Source organism: Misgurnus anguillicaudatus, chromosome 7 (genome assembly GCF_027580225.2).
Source record: "Misgurnus anguillicaudatus chromosome 7, ASM2758022v2, whole genome shotgun sequence".
Lineage (NCBI taxonomy): Eukaryota > Metazoa > Chordata > Actinopteri > Cypriniformes > Cobitidae > Misgurnus > Misgurnus anguillicaudatus.
The window spans coordinates 12723173-12744460 of record NC_073343.2 but is presented as its reverse complement, the minus strand read 5'-3'; the positions used below and the strand labels follow the sequence as shown (position 1 = coordinate 12744460).

At 38.1% G+C, this 21288-nt stretch overlaps 1 protein-coding gene across 3 annotated transcripts in view; it reads left to right on the top strand.

Moving 5' to 3' along the window:
* The window catches only part of trmt61b (tRNA methyltransferase 61B), an 88815-nt gene that overhangs the window by 40030 nt on the left and 27497 nt on the right, over positions 1-21288 (top strand). The window contains exons 4-7 of one of the 3 annotated variants that reach the window (XM_055173215.2): positions 6820-6911; positions 7023-7213; positions 7395-7472; positions 7859-7963. The exons of the other annotated variants lie outside the window; for them this stretch is intronic. Coding sequence (XP_055029190.1) covers positions 6820-6911; positions 7023-7213; positions 7395-7472; positions 7859-7893 — 396 coding nt within the window. The 3' untranslated portion in view covers positions 7894-7963. Of the gene's footprint in view, positions 1-6819; positions 6912-7022; positions 7214-7394; positions 7473-7858; positions 7964-21288 lie in introns of those variants that run through there. 3 annotated transcript variants of the gene reach the window in all.

Sequence of the window (21288 nt, the reverse complement as noted above, 5' to 3'; positions counted from 1 at the left end):
TAAAAATATTTTTCCTGTAGCACTAGGGTTTGCCAAGATGCTCTTTTGCAAACTTCAGGCTCACAGCAATGTTTTTCGGATGAGCAGCAGCTTTCTCCGTAGTGTTCTGCAATGGACAACATACCTGTTCAAAGACTTACGTATGATAGACTCATGAACAGAAATGTGTGCCAGTTCCAATGATGTCTTCAGACCTTTAGCAGTTACTTGTGGGTTCTTTTTTACTGTAGTGAATATTCTGCGTTGTGCCTTAGGAGTCATCTGGGCTGTGAGCCCACTTCTAGGAAGTTTAGCTACAGTATTAACCTGTTAGCCAGCACTTCTATTTTTGAGCATTTTCTGAAAAACGACAACTCCAAACTAAAACATCTGCAGCTCTTAAACCCTATGGTCTATATTCATAATTCTGGTCTTGTTTGAAACTAGACACTTGACATATTGTTGCCTAATAGTCATAACAACTCAAAGTAGTAAAGAAACAGAGTAAAACAAGGTAAAATATACATTAAATGACTTCCGATTTTCTTTAAATAACATTCACTTAGCAAAAAAGGTATGAAATGGTCATGTGAGACACCTGGGGACACCATATAGGTGAACTGAATGTCTGACCATGCTGTGATTCAAATTTGAGAATGATACTCCAAAAAATGTTGTTTCTGTGAGCTTTTATTTCAAAAAAGTCCAGGCGTCCTTTCAGAAAAAGTGCACTTGGAAACTCCAAATATACACATGATAACAAAATGACATTATTATGAAAAGAAAATGAGTCAGGACTACATATTACATTATGTATATCAATTCAGAACTTCTCTGCCCACCAAAGCACATAGAAAAAACTATTTCAGAAAAAAACATTTGCACATTATAACAAAATACTTGCTATTTTGAATGTGGTCGCTCATGAATGCACTCCAGATTCCAGTCCTCCTCTCTGTCTCAGCTAAAAGCCCTGTTACAACACACACACAAAGCAAGAGAGGATTTTAGTTTGAGTCAAAAGTTAGAGACATACAACTATTTGTATGAGAAACTATGATGTAATATACATGAACATAATACATATACACACACATTACATGAATATATTTATAATTACAAATGTCTTATGTTTGCCAAATAACCTATATTTCTCAGCTGGTAATACTCATATTTTCCACCACATATCTTATTTTCTAGTTTTTAGTTTGTATATTCTGTGCATTGGATTCATATAACGTTAGCTATAAATATGATGCATTTATATAACATGTCATAGAAAAATGAAACCATGTAAAACTCGTATATTAGTCATCTCCAGTGTTACTTTATAATCAAAACAGCTAACATGAAACAAGAAATGTAATGTAAAATAAATAATCAACAAAATAATCCACTTACTTTATCCAAGCGAGAGCAGCTGAGCTCATAATCCGGTCCATCTCTCCTCGACGACGCGCTTTGTTTATATCCAGTCTTGCATTGTTGATCCGCGATCATGCTCTTTATCAACTTCTCCAAAACACTTTCAACACAAAAAAGTCATCTGCAGTCCACGATCCACAATGAAGATGTTATATCTAACATTTGAAGAGGTTTCTCAGCGGCTCCGCAGAGCCTAGCCGGCTGCTATGCTACCCAAACAAACAAACGCGCACGGAGGGGGCGTGGGCATTTCTCTCCATGCGCTTCTGTAGATTTGCGCAGAAGTACACTTTACTGACGTAAGTTGAATCCTTGTAATCGTTTCATGATTGGTTACTACCTCTGTCAATCAAAGCTTTGCTGCCTATGCATTGGCTGGCTTTGTTTTGGTGTGATCCAGTCAAAAGCCTATGGTGAGCTGAAGGACATCTATCTAGGCAAATCATTGCTCGCATGAGATTTTGAGTTGTCAAACCTTTTCTGATTGGACAAAACAGAGAAATAGGGCGGGATATTTATCGGAACAGTCTAACGAAGCAGGAAGAGATGGATTTTCACTGATAAAAATCGATATTTGATAGAAAATAAACATGATCGATCATACTTAGCGGACGCGCGGATGTAAACAAAAGGAGGATATTGCTGGATTTCTCACTATTTTTCATTGTTTTGAATTAAAACGTGGGATGCTTTTTGAAGAGTGGACCCTTACCTTGCAATGTACGTTGAAGTTTTTGGGAATTGTCAGAAATTATCAGAACCATATGGCAAGACATGTGAGTACCCACAAACTTTTTTATATGCATTCCGTCTGCATTTCATTTAATCTTTTCCACACAAGTGTATTGATTGCAAAAATAAGCTCAGAACATGAATTTGGAGTGTTTAAACTTTCAAATAATGCAAAGTTTATGATTGTTGATTGAATATTTGATGTTAAACAAAGTACAAAAACACGTAAAAACGCCCACTAGGGCCCGCCGCCGGGCCGGTGCGTGTTAAGAAGAAACTTTCTTCATTTATAGGCAATTTATCAAACAAAGCTCCTTCTTGCAAGGTATGGTTCATAAGAGCTGATGCTTCTTAAGCAGTGGCGGCGTTTCACGAAAACCTAGGGTATGGCAAAAATTATTCGTACAAGAAGGCCATTCAAATAACACATCTATGAAACCACATTATATCCATATGTGTACATACTCCACCAGACATCCCAAGTCTCCCGGAAGTTCCGGGAGTCTCCCGCATTTTGATAGCGGCTCCCTGATGCCCGCAAAGTAGTTAAAATCTCCCGGAATCTAGAGCGAGCAAGAAAGAGTAGCACGCGCACGGCAGAGAGGGAGGGGGAGACCTTGCGTGTGTGTGCTAGTGTGCCTCATTAAGCGCATGTAAGACAGAGAGCATCCTGATTGGCCTGCCCCGGTAAATCAACCAATCAATTGTCAGTGTGGGCGGGCTTTATCTCTTCTCTCAACAAGTGCATATCATGTGCATATTTTTCAGGCTGGCTACTAGTTGCCAAGGCTACATGAAAACAACAAACTCCTTAGACCTGTTTAAAGTTGCAATAGAATATAAATAATACAGTTTATATAAATATTATAAGCAGCTTAAATAGTAAAAGTAATCTACATATTGTAAAATAATTAACAAATAATTGGGTAACACTTTAAAATAAGGTTCATTAGCTAACATTAGTTTACTACATTAGTTAAAGGTCACGTTCTTCCTGATACCATTTTTAAACCCTAGTTAGTGTGTAATTTTGCTATAATGGCATAAATAATACCTGTAAAATGATAAAGCTCAAAGTTCACTGCCAGGCGGTATATTTTCTTCAATAGAATTCCTCTTTAAAAGCCTACAACGAACGGCCGGTTTGGACTACAGCCCTCTATTTCCTGCTTTAATGACGTCAGTAAAACAGTTCGTTGACTAAACTCCGCCCACAGGAATACGTCAGTCACCAGCTTTGGCTCAGAACGCTCTGCTAAGCTAAGCTGCTATCGAATCACAGCCCACTAAACAAACTACACAATCAGAACTCCATACGTATTTCTAAAGGAGGGACTTCACATAACAAGGAAGACATCAGCCTGTTTTGAGGACAGTGAAAACAGCGCTTTACAGATAAGTAAATTGTGTGAAAAATACCGCGTTTTTTTTACACGTGAAACATGAACACATGTTATATTACCCACTATAAACAAAATCAAAGCTTCAAAATCACAGACAGAACGGGAGCTTTAACATATAATAATGAACTGCATTTATAAAGCATTTTTTATCTTTGTTAATGTTAATTTAAACATTTACTAATACATTATTCAAATCTTGTTAACATTAGTTAATGCACTGTGAACTAACACGAACAAACCATGAACAGCTGTATTTTTTGTTAACTAACGTTAACAAAGATTAGCAAATACAGTAACAAATGTACTGCTCATGGTTTGTTCATGTTAGTTAATACATTAACTAATGTTAACAAATGAGACCTAGTAAAGTGTTACCAATAATTGCATAGACCTCTAGAAATTAATATTATGCTTTTATATCTTGAAATGTAATATCCTTGTCCTCCTTTATTTTTATTTTTTTGAGGGGGGGGGGTGCTTCGGGATACCTCCCTGAAATGGCTTTTTGCCAGTGGCGAACCGTGAGTACTTCAGCTGGGCCTTCAAAATATGCAATGAAGTGCAAATGCCTCTCCATGCGCAATTACGCATGGCGCAATAAATGAAAGTCACAAATTTAATGGATAGGTTCTACTTACTACACCGCCTTAATTCTTAAAAACAGGAAAATGGAGACAAGTGAGCATGGGGGAAAAAACACCAAAATAAATTGAGAGTAGTTTGTTTTTCATAAATTTTAAAATTCAGAATATAATACTAGGCTATTCGTATTTCGTTAAATCATACAGTGAACGTGTAAAAATTCTGAGCACGCAAAGTTAAATTACAGAATAGCCATCGTTTGCCTTTAAATGCAGTTTTAAAGTTTAAAATTACTTTAATCTAACTGATAAACACAAATACAGACTCTGCTGCTCTGTAAATTTGCATTTAATTTTTGTTTTTTGTAAATATATATTTAGCTGTAGGATAGCTTGTTAGTCTTTTTTCATAAGGGGAAATATAGCACCCTGCGTTCTCAGTGCACCTCCTTGTGGCTTATAACTGTTATATTTTGCGGGCTCGCAAAATCCCTAGCCCGAGCCCCGGTGAATGTTTTTGCATTCTCTGAGATTTAGTTAGGTAATTATATTGTATGTAATTCGGCGTCGCCTGCAGTCATTACTATGCTCAAGTAAAACTGTCAGGAAGTGAAAGTATAATTAAACCCATTATTTTTCTCGTGTTCACGTCTGATATGCGCAGCGCAGCTGCACGCGCATCTCTCCGCTGTGCTCTTCACGAGTACCCGCTTAAGTAATTTCGTTTTTACCTCAGCCCTATCAAACTAGCCACAACGTCAATCACGTTTTCTGCCATTTACCTCAACCGCTCTCACCGCAGAGATTCGGGCCATTAGACGGTCTATGATTAGGACTTCTTCTTCTTTGGTGTTTTACGGCAGCTCGCATCCAGCTTGTTGCATGATTAGGACTTCATGAAGGCTTACAATGCTTTGTTTTTTACCCGCCCACTTGAAATCAAAGCGTGATTGGTCGATTTGCCCGTCACTCTCCACACCAAAACACATAGCTTGGCCTTCCTTGGGATTCTTGAAGTCCTAACCAATGAATGAGCCAGTTTACCGGGCCTTAATAGAGACATACAATTCTGATTGGATATGAACCTGACAGTAAGCTTAACGTTAGAACATAGATGAGAGAAAATATATTACATGTATTAAATTAAATTAAATATAAATTTAAACATGTAAAAACATATTTTTATTGAATACTTTATTATTTATTAGTATTATTATAAAAAATATTTTTATTAATTTTTTTAGGCCTTCTCTGAAGGCGTAGAAGGCCCTGAAGGTTCCCCACTGCTTTTTGCAGGTTGGGATGTCTGCTCCACCAACCTGTACAAAATCATACTATGATTGCACGGATGTACACTTACTGACAACAATACGGAAGCACTACAATTGAAAAACAAAAATAGAAACCATGGTTGTTTAAAATGCTTTTCAAATGTTGTCATTCTTAACTAAGTGCAACTCCAGCAACAGATAAACTAAATCAAGATAATATCAAAACATACTGTAACATCCCGTCACAAATCTTGTCATGACAGCCAATAAACACTTAACACGATAAAGACTTTTAATGATGTGATAGAGCACACGTAGTTAACCCAGCCAGATAACCAACTAAGACTAAAACACTAAATAAAACTCTTTAGTAAAAAAGGGGTAAATGCAAAAACAAGTCTTACCTTTGTCGCCGTGCAGTTTTTATTCCATAAATCGCCATATTCAAAAACGCGCGCAAATAATGAATACACTTAGACTGCGCTACAATTTCCCAGTGTAAGAGAACATGTTTATTTTTCCACAGAGAACAAATCATTTTACTTCTGGAATAATGTATGCAATATGCATTGCGCGAGTGTGGGGGAGAACCGTGAGTCTGTTTGAATGTTAAAACAAAAAAAGGAGTTTACTTGCGAAAATAAAGATTATAACAACAGCGGTCATCATGAAACCTCCTGCAAGGACTTCAAGCTGCGCTTCAAGCAAGAACGACAGGCTGATGACATCAAAGTACCGCGAGGGTGAGGCGAGAAATCATCAGAAGAGTTTGCTTTCAAACCGCTCTCTCGGCACGTTGATATCATCCGCATGTCGGTTCCTGTATTATAGCATGAAGTCGAGCACACGTGTAAATTATCCATATTAGTAATGTACCAATAATCAGATATGTTCTACTGAAATATTTAAAATTATCTTTAATGAGCATCATTATAGCCTGTTGATTTCTGGTGTTTTGTCTGAATGCTAGGGTATGGCAACTGCCATACCCTGCCATACGCAAACGCCGCCCCTGTTCTTAAGTACAGCAATCTTAAAATGTTTGAGTGTCTTTTAATCAGTCAATGGCACTAAACCACACGTTTAAACTTATTTTATTGATTGGACTCCAGTTTGCCAGCTTCTGACACAATTTAGCTTTCATTAAAATAATTTGTCTATGGGTTCACTTACATTTTCCTCCAGCACTGTGAATGTTTAATGGTTGTTTTCAAAAAAGACACAAGAAGCTAGAATTATTTGTGTGTTATCAGCTTATGCACATGTCTATTGTTGTGACCTAGATGAGGATCAGATTACATTTGAAACTAGCAAATTACTGTAGAAAACCAGTTCATTTCTAGAGGTTCACATACTTTTTTCATTTGTGTTTTGGAGAGTTGTTACCACTGTGGTGCAGTCTGACTTTTAACGTGTGTTGTGCTTTAGGTTGCTTTGGATATGATTAATCCACATTTAGCCTTACCTGCTGTGGTTCCTCTTCTCCATCCTGGATCTGTGTGTGCCATTTATCAAGCAAAGTAACGCCTTGTCTCTTTACACACATCATATAACAAACTTTTGCACTTTTACTTGCCTAAAAAGCAAGCATTTGACTATTAACAATGAGAGTTATGTCTGTTTTGAACCAGTATCACGCAGGTCGTTGATCTAATGGAGGGTCTACGATACTCTGCCTTTCCATTGGTGTGTGAACGTATTGTTGAGGTTCAGTACAGGGATTGGCTTGTTGCCCCTTCACTCAAAAAAGATGGCACATTCAACAGACGAAAAGCCCCATGTGAAGCTAATGATAACTGTGGGCCAAGTAAAGATACAGAAGGTAAATGGTTTAAGTTTATGGTGCTTATATTTTTCTTACTACATCCAAAAAATGTGCTGGAGACTTTCAGATTGATACATTTCATGTTACAAAATTGTGACCACTTGTTACACTACAATCACTTGATTATAATCACTCAACAATCAAACACATAATAATTCTGTATTTGCCTGTGTTAAAGATCTAACCCCAGATTTGGTGCCGTTTGGAGATGTACCATACGTTGCACGCCCTCACCCTGAACAAACTGGCCATACAGGTGAGTTACAGCAAAAGGCATTGTAATGCATTACAATGCTAAAGCAAATATTATAGCAGTCATGGCCTAACGGTTAGAGAGTTGTAGCCCAAATGTCACTGCAGTGATCTGCCCACTGCTACGTGTGCGCATGTGTTCACTACTCACTGGGATGGGTTAAATGCATAGGTCACATTGTGAGTATGGGCTGCCAGACTTGACAGATCACTTCACTTACAGCTGTGTTGTTTGAATTTAGCTAAATACAAACACTGTCTTTCACATTCGTTGTTTAGATAATTTATTATGAAGTGATCCTAATTTTTGGGTACTTTGGATGATTATGTGCATAAATGTATTAAACATTTGATAAAATGTCTGATTTTAATGCCATGTTTTTTTTTCAGCCTTCCTTGTAAAATTACGAAAGGTCTTGAAATAGAAGCTAAGAAACATCAGCTCCTCACATGCTGTATCCCAAATATTTCACCAATAAACTTACAATAAAATGACTTTTTATATGTTTGTCTTTTCTGCTTTGAACATTTCAATACAAAAGATGTCTAGGTCATGGCGTGCGCGCGTGTGTGTGTGTGGGTGTGTGTGTTGTCATTTAGTTGTTAAAGTTATTTCATTACCACATGCACTTAATAAACACATTGCTTTACAGGGCCTACTATGTCTGCTATGAACGTTTCATTTACATTGTAAGGGGAACAAATATGGCCCCATCCATCCGTTTGGCCCAACGACGGAATCCAAACGCTGGCGAAGAGTTATAGCGCGTTCGGTCTTTTCCGGCGCTTATAAAGACAAATTAACGTTACGCAACTTTACACCTGACTCCAAAGATATAAAACGTATTGTAATATGAATCAAATTGATGTAATTTAGGAATTTGGATAAACGTTTGATCATTCTATTTACTCATGTTAACATTGAACTCATTCATTAGATCATCAATGTGTAGCTCTTACAGTCGCATACACAAATTCTTCCCTGTTATAGCAGAGGATAACAAATATTAGCATGTGATGCTAATCTTCCCTGCCTAAACAGAGGACAACCAATTCTTCCCTGTTATAACAGAGGATAACAAATATTAGCATATAGTGCTACTCTTCCCTGCCTAAACAGAGGATAACCAATTCTTCCCTACTATAACAGAGGATAACAAATATTAGCATATAGTGCTAATCTTCCCTGCCTAAACAGAGGATAACCAATACTTCCCTACTATAGCAGAGGATAACAAATATTAGCCTGCAGTGCTAATCTTCCCTGCCTAAACAGAGGATAACTCATTCTTCCCTGTAGTAACAGAGGCTTCCCTGTTACCGTATAATAGAGGTTCACCAATATTAGCATGTGATGCTAATCTTCCCTGCCTAAACAGAGGACTAATCATTCTTTATAGTAACTTAGAAGAGTCAATAATACAGAGCAAATTAGAATGAATGCAAAACGTAACAATTTATTAACCAGGTAGGTAAAACATAATTCAGAAGCCAATTTACAATCCAATTCATATACGAAACAAACGAAAAACCATTGCATACCTGGTGAGGAGATGAAGATCTGGTTACAGATTCCTCAAAGTAAAATAAAAATACATGATGCTGTGCCAGGACAGCATCATGGGGGTGCATTTCTAGATATAGAAAGTCCCGCCTAAATCTTCTACACATCTCCTTAAATAACCAGAGAACAAAGCATATAGGAGTTTGGTACTGATTGGTTGTTGTAAAAATCAGGGGTGTAGCCTAATATACATAAAGAGGGTGATACCTCAACATGTCTAAGTTAGGAGTTGTCTCCCAACATTAGGTTAAGTTTACTTATTTATTGTCACACATTAACATTGAATCCTCTTGTCATATTAATAAACCCAAATGTACCACTAGAATTAAAACACTTCATATAACACCAAACAAAACCAGTTTCACATTCTTTGTACATGTAGAATGTATTGCTTTTAGAACATGAGGAGAGGGGGACAAGAAAGTGTGGTCGGGTGTGACTCTATCCCACACCATGGGGTAACTGTCTTGGGGGGTAGATGTGAATTCTTTGAGGAAGGTTTCGGGGTAGATGTAAATTCTTTGAGGAAGGTTTCAGATGATAATTCAACAGGAAGCGGTTTCCTGTGGATTCAGCCATTTGCTGCTGGCTTCAGGAAATACCTTCTGTCAGGGTTTGGCACCACCTTACAGCTCTTACAGCTCCGCCCATTTTGATCAAGTCGGAGAGAGACATAACAGTCCCGATGAGATCAACATACATCTCGGTGGTGTCCAATCTCTGTAGTGTTCGTAGTGTTCAAGTTCAGTGTGTCAACCAAGGCCTGTGTGCTTCGTTCGATGAATGTCCCATTCTTTCACGGAAACCACTTGTTCTTAGACGTTCTGTCTGTTTGAAGAAAGTTGTCACCTCTGAACGGTGAATTCAGATGTCGTCGGGTGGGGGTGTTGACATTGACAATACATCATTGTGTGAAACACCTGCACATCTTAAGGACCATTCATTGATTGAACACTGACCAATATCAATAGGCTTGGTAACACTATAACATGATAGTTAGGGCAAACCATAAATAAAATAAAATAAAACATTACACATGATAACTTGATGTGAAAATGGGCAAGTAGTACGATAGGGTCGAATACCTCTGATCTATAAAATTACCATCATTCTTTCCCACTGTTGTACTTGGAGTTTAGCTGAATTCAAAGGTACTTAGTCTCTGGATATTGAAGGAGAGGATGCAAAAGATCAGGTTAAAGCAATAAAAACATCACATTGAGGTATGCATATTATAAAAATAAAACCCAGAAAATGAAATGTTAAAATAACCTTGAGGTATGCATGTTACAGATTGTATGAGGTATGTCAGGTATTAACATTCAGGTATGCATGTATTTGGTCATGTGAAAATAAAATAAAAGAAAAAACAGAAAGTGTTAAATAACATTCAGGTATGCATGTAAAAAAATAACGGAACATGTTAAAGTAAAATTTGGTAATGCATCTCATAGGGTGTATCAATAAACGTGATAGTAAAATATTGCTACAATAGATTTAGGTATGGGCATGGTAGACCATATAAAATAATAATAATAATAATTATAATAATAATAATAATAATAGGCACATAATGTTGTAATCATTCCATACACGCATCTATAATGAGTGTTTCGAGGGAAACTCTGAATTTTCTCATATAAGCACCTTGTAGGCCTAAGATTAATTTAGAATATGTTCAGAACATGTTGAGTCCATGAGCACTATTGAATATTCAGGATCTTATGTTAGATTTCTATGTGTGCAGGTATGTGTCTATGTGTATATGTATCTGTATTTGTATGTGTCTGTGTGTATAGGCATGTTTATGAGTATGTGTAGTCCATACACTTGAAGATTTAGAATCTCAGATTTCAATGTGTTTGCGTATAGGTAGGTGTATGAGTGTAGAGATATGCGAATACTTATATAGGTGTGTATGTGATATGTTGGCTAAGTCACATTTGATATTAGGAGTTGAGATGTAAATGGTTTGATTGATTCTTGAAAATTGTTTGTGCTGTTGTTTAGTGATAAGTTGAGGACCAGGGCGCCAACTGGTCATCACTTATGACAACAACAGTCAGATAATTGATTTGAGATTTCAATTAAAACATAATCATCAAAGTGTGACTTTGCCATGTAAGTTTCTTATGAATGTTGTAGTTTTGCTAATATGGGTGTGAATGATATCACTTAGCATATGTGTTAGATTAGATGTCTCTGTTGTGTAACAGGAGAATGTTGATTTTAAATGTAGTGTTAAGTTTGGAATATGTTGTATGGTGTGTCTGTGTAGTGTTTATGTCTGGATAGTCTTTACGTCTATACCAGATGTGTTACGAGATTGTTTTAGTCAATGTGTGTGCCGTACAGTCAGTGTTTGTCTGGAAGATGGGTGGATTTTATCTCTAACAATTAGTGTTGCAAATTTTGAGGCCATGTCTATTCGTGATGGTATAGTGTTGTGAGGTGTAAAATGGCCTTTGAATGTCTTCACACCCATCCTCAGTTTTCTAGATTGTTTTTCTGCAGGGTTCGCTGTCTTGTCTGATGAGGCCAGACATCTCTGGCCAGGATTTACAGCTTTCAACCTGATAAAGGGACAAGCAGAGAAGCAATTTTAGTTTTTTAACCCTTTTGCAATTTGCATTGAGACATGTGGTACAAATTTTTCCTTCTGGTGATCAGTCATTAGGGAATAGATGTACCATTGTCATATTACTTTTAATTTTTTTTTATTGACTACTGCTATTGCAGTGTAGTCCGACAGCATATTACTTTAAACTGTGATAGCATTTAAACCCTTGCTGTCTGCTGTGAGCATTCAAACTCCATTTCTGCTGGAGAACTTTTCCATAAGCTCAAATGGCTTCATTTTAAATTGCTCAGTTCAGTCAGACCTGTGGGCAATTCATCAGCTCATCACATCTTTGACTGCTTCAGATCTCTGACACAAAAGGACTCTTTGGCTTGATGTGTTCATCATTTTCATTGGTTTAGTTACCAAATGATTAAAATAGATCTCTGTATTGGATTAAAAAATGGGTTAAAATTTCCAGTGAGGGAGATTTGGTTCAGTATATCACGAGTGTCATGTTACTTTTCAGTGTTAAAACATGGCAACATGTGACAGCGTGCTCCACTCCTTGACACACTGGGTGGTGGACCAATTCTGTGGTTTTGGCCAGTACAAGTTATTCCATATAGTACATGTTATGCACCACATTTTACCATCTGTGGCCTGTTTGGCCATTATAATATAATGTATATTGCAACTTGATCACAATGTAGATTATATTATATTATAAATAGTATTAATTAAAAATACATTCATTACTGATCTCTTAAGGATTACCAGATTGATGTTTGTTTGTTTGAATTTGCAAGATGTTCCTGTATCAATATATTTGGATGTGAAAAGGTTTCAACGACATTAAGCTGGCCCAATGACGGACCAGCCCAGTCATCGTCCTTTTTTTACCCTAAATAGACCGGCCCACTCACATTTAAGCAGCAGCCAATTGGTTATTTTTTTTAATGACATAAAGCTGGCCCAATCACCGCTTTGGTCTCTGTGCAAGCGAGCGTGCAACGTCGGTCAGTTCACGTGTCAAAATAGAGAGAGAGAGATGGAGAAAAAACTCAAGGGAGGTGCAGAAAAACTGCGCGACAAAAAGAAACAGACTCTTCAGGCAGACGCTGGAAAATAACACAACTGTTTTCTTCAACTCGCGTCGCTGGTGATGATGATGATGATGATGGTGGCGCGTGGCACTGGCAGCACCAGCACGCAAAATGTCAGTGAGGAGAGGGAGAAAGAGACGAGGGAGAAGTGAGTTGCGGTAAGCAGAACTGCTTTCAAAACACAAGTTTAGATAGATACCCCTTGATAAAACCAAGTCAAAAACACACAATTATGGTGATAAAGCTGCAACAAAATAATTGCACTCTTTGCTCTGTGACTACAACCCAGTCAATATTTGACGACACTTGACCATTCGTCAATATGTGACACGGAGGGTATACCTTTCGCGTCATTTTTTGACGAACTGGGGACTTCAATACTATTACGTCCGTTGCATTCTCTTCTCCTATTTTCTTACCATTTTCGCGTCGGTTATCCCTACCCAAACCTAACTCTAACCCCAACGCCAGGTGACAACTGTTTCTAACCCCAACGCCAGGTGACAACTGTTTAATTTCGCGTACACTGTTTAATTTTGCGTAATCTAACCCTAAACCGACGCGAAAATGGTAAGAAAATAGGAGAAGAGAATGCAACGGACGTAATAGTATTGAAGTCCCCAGTTCGTCAAAAAATGACGCGAAAGGTATACCCTCCGCGTCACATATTGACGAATGGTCAAGTGTCGTCAAATATTGACGACATGGGGTGAGACTGTGTTAGTGACTACGAGAGTGTATCTGATTCGTAGATTTTTCGTTGATTGTCTGTTTCAAAACGTGTCATTTCTCTTCAAGCAAAATCAAACAATCCAGGACATCTGCTTACAGACAAAATATATGTTTATTGTATATAACAACACAATTGACAGATAATGTTAAAAAGCTCTATTACTGTAATCACACAAGTTTAGTTCAGTGAATGTAGTAGTGAATACTTTCCTGTAAGTACTGCAAGTAATAATCAGTTTTTAATATTACTGTAAGCAGCACTTGTATTTTGTTAAAAGTCAGCAATTCAATGGCAAATTTTGCCAATTGCACCATCTCTGGTGTCCTGTTCTTCATCATAGGGTACTCTTCATCTGCCTCTCAGACTGTTTACAATCCACACAATTGGTAAAGAATACCATTAGAAAAAAGCGTGTACAATTTTGAGTTGTTGTGTTTGCTTGATGACAACTGAGTTGTAGTTGTGTTTATCTTTAGCAGCCTGCCTGTGTTTAGCATTTATAAAACAAGTTCATTGCAGTGTAAAATGTGTTTTACTCAGAAGTTTGTTTAGAGTTTAACCAAAAGAGTGCATGACGAATGTGTTTAGGCCGCTATGAATTTGGTTCAGAGATTGGGGTTTAGTGTTTTAGCAATTCAGAAAAACTGTAATCAACATATAATATGACAGTTAATCAGATAGGAATGTTTTTGTTGTGTTCATTATTTATTATAGGCTACGGTGTGTAGTGAATAGTGTTTTTAGGACCTAACAAAAATGTTTACAAATGTTTGAAGGATGAAGCTTGTTTAAGGATTCATGTGGATTATACAGTTTTACTGCATTAATAAATAACACGTTCTAGAAGTGTTTGTTGTTTTATGGAATTGGAGTTGCTATTGCTTAAAGGCGTGCAAAGATGGGTGGTATTTGTAAATATATGTAGTGTGGGCCGGTTTGGGCCAAAAATGCCAGGGCCGAATTTTTGTCCCAGTCCAGCCCTGTTTAGCATTGCACAGCATTTTTGATGGTGTGGTTTCCTTTCATTATTAAAAAGCCCCACCGGATTTGTTCTCCGGTCTAACATTAGGTATATTTACAACCTATTTCATAAATGTGGGATGTTTTAAAACAATCCCTTAAACATTTTTAAAAGGCAAAGAAAAGATTGACTTACCACATCAGCTGAAGAAATAGAAGAAGTTCAAACCTTTAGCTCCATGTACTCTATTTTGTACGGTGTTGATGAGATTTCTCACTGGTTGAATATCACGTCTCGGGAATCACCACTTTGTAAGGGGAACAAATATGGCCCTATCCATCCGTTTGGCCCAACGACGGAATCCAAACGCTGGCGAAGAGTTATAGCGCGTTCGGTCTTTTCCGGCGCTTATAAAGACAAATTAACGTTACGCAACTTTACACCTGACTCCAAAGATATAAAACGTATTGTAATATGAATCAAATTGATGTAATTTAGGAATTTGGATAAACGTTTGATCATTCTATTTACTCATGTTAACATTGAACTCATTCATTAGATCATCAATGTGTAGCTCTTACAGTCGCATACACAAATTCTTCCCTGTTATAGCAGAGGATAACAAATATTAGCATGTGATGCTAATCTTCCCTGCCTAAACAGAGGATAACCAATTCTTCCCTGCTATAACAGAGTGTTACGGCTGGCTCATAAACCGCAACATAAAAGAGGAGAACAACAAGTGATTCAAACAATAAACCAATTTATTGTCAACACAAAAAAAAACATTAAACAACATACGTCTAGGGAAAAAAAGAACACGCGCGTGTGGTAACTAAATATGCATAAAGTCTGACACAAACAATCATAGGGAAAAAAGATATAAAGGGGGAAAAATGTATATATATATATATTATAAAAAAAAATAGAGAGAGCGAGACTCAGGCGCCACAGATCTTTTATACCCACACCACATAAGAGGGTTGATTACAAATAGAATGCACCTGTTACCCAACTAACATCTGCACTGTTTAGCAGAGCCAGCAGGGGGAAACAGGGAGGCGTAACACCTCCCCCACAAAAGTATTCCTCCAAGGAATGCAGAAGAGAGAAGAAAACACTTCCAATTATTTCCCCACTCCACTTGGTTCCGGCTTCCTGGGCCCTAGGAAACAGGATAGAAAGAGAAGAGAAGGAAATAGGGAACACAACAAAACATACAATCTCACACTCGAGATAAGGCATCTGCAATGACATTTTCACTGCCTCGAATATGTTTAATGTCAAGGGAAAATGGTTGTAAAATGAGACACCATCTCATTATCCTCTGGTTGTGATTTTTCATTCGATGTAAAAACACCAAAGGATTATGGTCTGTATAGACCACAATGGGACTAGCCGAAGACCCCAAATAAACTTCAAAATGTTGAATAGCTAGGACAAGGGCAAGTGCCTCCTTTTCAACAACAGAGTAAACTCTCTGATGAATATTAAATTTTTTTGAAAAGTAACAGATTGGATGCTCTACTCCATCTTGACTCCTCTGTAAGAGAACAGCTCCAGCTCCCGTATCACTTGCATCTACAGCCAAACAAAAAGGCTGAGAAAAATCTGGTGCAACAAGCACGGGGGCACAAGCCAACAGAGCTTTAGCTCCATCAAATGCCTGCTGAGCAACAGTGGTCCACTCAAAAGGTACTTTAGTGCTTATAAGGTCGGTCAAGGGTGACACAATGGATGCAAAATTTGGGCAGAACCCACGATAATACCCAGACATTCCCAGAAACCTACGCAATTCTCTGCGATTTGTAGGTACTGGAAAAGCACAGATAGCCTCAATTTTCGCATCAATTGGACGAACCTGTCCATTTCCCACGATCTTACCTAAATAAGTGACAGTAGCTTTTCCAAATTCACATTTTGCCAGATTTAAAGTTAAAGAGGCCTCTGTCAAACGAACAAAAAACTCCCTTATCTGGACTAAGTGGTCTGCCCAGGATGAGCTAAACAAGACCACATCATCCAAATAAGCCTCACAACCAGCTAATCCAGACAACACCTTGTTAACAAGGCGCTGGAAAGTGGCTGGAGCATTTCGAACGCCAAATGGCATAACACGGTACTGGAGGAAGTCGTCAGGTGTTACAAATGCAGAAAGTTCCCTTGCCCTAGAAGTCAATGGGACCTGCCAATACCCCTTTAAAAGATCAAATTTGCTCACAAACTTGGCAGAACCGACTCGGTCCACACAATCATCTATACGGGGTAAAGGATAACAATCAGGCTTAGTGATGGAATTCAACTTACGATAGTCGGTACAAAACCTGTAAGATCCATCAGGCTTATTTACGAGAAGACAGGGGGAACTCCAAGCACTAAAACTGGGCTCAGCCAAGTTGTTCTTCAATAAGTAAACAACCTCCTTTTTTAACAATTCACGCTTCATAGGATTTACCCTATATGCATGCTGCTTGATTGGTAAAGCACTTCCCACATCAATGTCGTGTTCAATAATGGTAGTGCAACTAGGCACATCAGAAAACAGGTTAGGAAAAGACTCCACTAACTGAAGAATGTCACTTTTCTCAGACTCAGAGAGATGGGGTAAATGATGGATCAAGTTTTCGTACATCTCCGAGTTATCCAATCGTCCCTCAATAATACCTCGGGAAGGAAGATTGACGTAGTCATCTCCAATACAATCCAGAGACAAGCCGTTTAAAGAGGAAGTTTCCTTTTCACTCAAATGTGAGGAATCAAACACAGTGGTTACTAAACCAACAGAAGATGCAAGAGGAAAATAAGGCTTTAAAAGATTTATGTGGCAAACCTGTACTCCCTTACGTCGTTCTGGTGTTTTTAACAGATAATTCTGTCCAGAGAGGCATTTTAAAACAGGATAAGGACCTGCAAAACGGGCTTGAAAAGGGTTATTTACAAGAGGCAACAAAGCTAATACTTGGTCTCCAACCTTAAACTTTCGAGACACGGCTTGCTTATTAAATAACCTTTCAATCTTTCTTTGAGACTTTCCCAGCTTCCTTTGGGCAATTGCACTAGCTTCATACAGCCGATATCTAAACCCACTTACGTAATCAAGAACATTTTTAGAGGGTTCAATGGGGATCCAGTTATCAGCAAGAACTGCAGTAGGACCACTAACTTCATGTCCGAAGACCTAGTCATTGGGACTAAATCCAGTACTCTCCTGAATATCTTCTCTAACACCCATAAGCATCCAAGGAAACCCCTCCTCCCTATCAGAGCCAAGATACACACAATATTACCGCAGCAATGACTTCAGGGTCTGATGAAATCTTTCTAGGGCTCCTTGACTCTGAGGGTGGTATGCACTGGAAATGTTATGGCTGATTTTTAACTGTCGCAAAGCTTTAGCAAATTGGTGACTCATAAAATTAGAGCCCTGGTCAGACTGGAAAGTTCTAGGAATGCCAAACGTTGACATAAAATCAGTTAAAGCTCTGAGAATTGACTTTGTAGTGATGGACCTAACAGGATACACAGCTGGATATCGAGTAGACAAACACATAACTGTAAGTAAGTACTGATGACCTGTCTTTGATCTAGGTAAGGGACCTACACAATCAACAAGCAAATACTCAAATGGCTTTGATATTGCTGGAATAGGTTGGAGAGGAGCCACAGGTATTTTCTGGTTTGGCTTACCAGTGAGTTGGCACACATGACAAGTTCGAATAAACTTGGACACATCTCTTTTTAATTTGGGCCAAAAGAATTTTCGCTGCAGTCGATCATACGTTTTCCGCACACCCATATGTCCAGCCACTCCATCATGAGCTAACCTGATCACAGATTGTCTAAATTTAAGAGGAACTACCACTTGAATATAAGATTTGGTAATTGGTTCAGTTTCACTGACCCACCGTCTAAGCAACAACCCCTCTTTTAAAAAGTAGCAGGAAGGTAACGAAATCTCAATATCTCCTTCAGGACACACAATTGAAAACAAAGATTTAAGAGTTGCATCAGCTAACTGTTCTTGAATCAAGTTCTCTCGAGAAACGTTTAAAAGAGACAAAAATTGTTCTGATATGCCATCCTCCTGAGAAACACGTTTCTCAGAAAAGTAATCAGATGAATCCTGAATGATGTTATCAGTTAAGGTCATGCTAAGTGATACATCTTCACCTGTCTCACTACCAACTTCCTTAGAGGGTAAATCGCTTTCCTCAGCATAATTCTCAGAACAAACAGGTAAAGTTCCCTCTAAGGTTACCTCACAGTCGGGATTCAAAGAAACTTCACCTTCACACAGTTGGTTGGCTTTTAGTTGTTTTCCTCTAGCTCGGGTAACAGCACAGGTAGGAAACACATGGGGAAACTTTTTCCCACACTCATCAGGAATATCTGTAAACACAGGCTTGGAGACTACAACAGTAGATGGTACAGATTTTAATGTTCCCCAAACATTTCCCTGAGCAAGATCATTCCCCAATATAAAAGTAACCCCTGGCACAGGGAGAGAAGATCGTACTCCAACAATCACCTCACCAGTTACAAGATCAGAAGAAAGATGTACCTTATGTAAGGGAACTTTTAAGAAAGTCATTTCTATCCCCCTAATCAACACATCCTTCCCTGTTGCTGTCTGACATGAGAGTGGAAGAATTCCCTCCAACAAAAAGGACTGAGCCGCTCCAGTGTCTCTCAGAATTTGCACAGAAACTTTTTCCTCTTGTCCTGGCAGAGACACAAAACCAGTAGTGATAAATGGAGCATACTCTGTATAATGATCCCCAACGTTAGCCTGAGTTGATATCACCTTAGTACACGCAGAATTCTGTTCGTATGCACAAATCTTCAGTGGTTCAAGCCCAACTAATCCAACTGGCTTAGCTGACTTCTTTAAAGCGTTACATTCAGAGATTTTATGTCCTACTTTATGACAATAAAAGCAGACCACCCTACCTTTTTTATCAGATGGAACATTCAAATTCACAAGGGGTACACTTGCCACCGTACCTGATGTAACTATTGGAGGTGTCCACCGATTTCTAAATAACTTTTTATTCTGATCACTTGATGCTCTATCAGGAAAAGAAACTCTGTGAGTCAGAACAAATTCATCAGCTAACACAGCTGCATTTGCTAAGGTCAAGGCCTTTTGTTCATTCAAATAGGTAGATACCGAGCCTGGTACACAGTTTTTAAACTCCTCTACAAGAATTAACTCCCTCAACTGGTTCAAGGTTTCTACCTTCTGAGAATGACACCATCTTGTAAACATCATTTCCTTTTCCCGAGCGAATTCAACATAAGTTTGTTTTTCAAGTTTTTTGTAACCCCGAAATCGTTGTCGATAAGCCTCAGGCACTAATTCAAGGCCTTTTGTTCATTCAAATAGGTAGATACCGAGCCTGGTACACAGTTTTTAAACTCCTCTACAAGAATTAACTCCCTCAACTGGTTCAAGGTTTCTACCTTCTGAGAATGACACCATCTTGTAAACATCATTTCCTTTTCCCGAGCGAATTCAACATAAGTTTGTTTTTCAAGTTTTTTGTAACCCCGAAATCGTTGTCGATAAGCCTCAGGCACTAATTCATATGCTCTCAAAATGGCGATTTTTACCTGTTTAAAATCTACACTTTCTTCTTCAGAAAGAGAAGCAAACACCTCCTGAGCCTTCCCTGTCAAAACACACTGCAAAAGTAAAGTCCAGACTTTTTCTGGCCATTTTAGAGAAACAGCAACTCTTTCGAAATGGGCAAAATACTTGTCTACATCACGTTCACAAAATGGAGGAACCATCTTAATGTTTCGACCAACATCAAAAGAAGTCTGCCCTACCGGAACGGACTTAGAAGCTTCAGCTTTTTTAACTTCCAGTTCAAGCTCTAGCATTTTCATCTCATACTGCCTCTGTTCACGTTCACTCTCACGTGCATACTCTAATTTTTTCAACTCAAACTGAGCACGCTCACGCTCCTGTTCAAGCTCCAATTTTTTAAACTGAACACGTTTTTCCCATTCTCTCTCTTGCAATACTTGAGTATCTTCAAACGATAGTTTCCCAGTTTCAAACTGTGTTTGTTTTTCTCTTGACATTAAATCGCTCTCTACACTTGGAGGCAATACCTTACCACAACTACTCTCATCTCCTATAACAAGAACTCCTTTAATTATCAACTGGCTTTTAACAGCCTTTAACAAATCTTCCTTGCGCTTCTTATCACTACGAGTCAAAACAATAGCATAACTCTCTGCAAGTTCTAGAAGTTGTTCTTTGGTGCACCTATCTAGAAACCTTTCAGAAAATTCTACATTCAATTCCTCGTTGGACGTCATTTTGAACCAGTATTAAAAAATTCACACAATGAAGATTAGTTAATAAATTGACTTCCTAAAATATGAAGTGCCAGAAAACATCCTAGACTTAAATGATTATTCAATATTACCCCTATTGACATAATCTTTCATACAGCCTAGCTAAATAATCCACTATAATAACACTAGAACACATAAGATGAATAACAAACCCAAATTCATTAGTTTTATGATTCAAATTATTCTCCACAGACCATAAAGTCTGTTTCAATACCACAATTCCAGTGTTTTAAAGTGAACACAAAATCAAAACTGATTTACACCAGTAATTTTTGTATGACGTGCATCATCCCGCGATGCAGTGTTAATTTACAAATAGTAAACACTCTCGTGTCATACAATACTCAATAGGCTACAACAGTGATTTCACCCCGATAATCATATAACCTACTGTTGTCCCTAACACAAGACTTCCGTGTAAACAAAACCAATGTTTTAACCGGTCTACACAAACGTCCACCTATGTCCTACAATGGCATAACTAGCACATAGTACCAACACGCGAGAGAAAAAAAAATGCTCTCTTT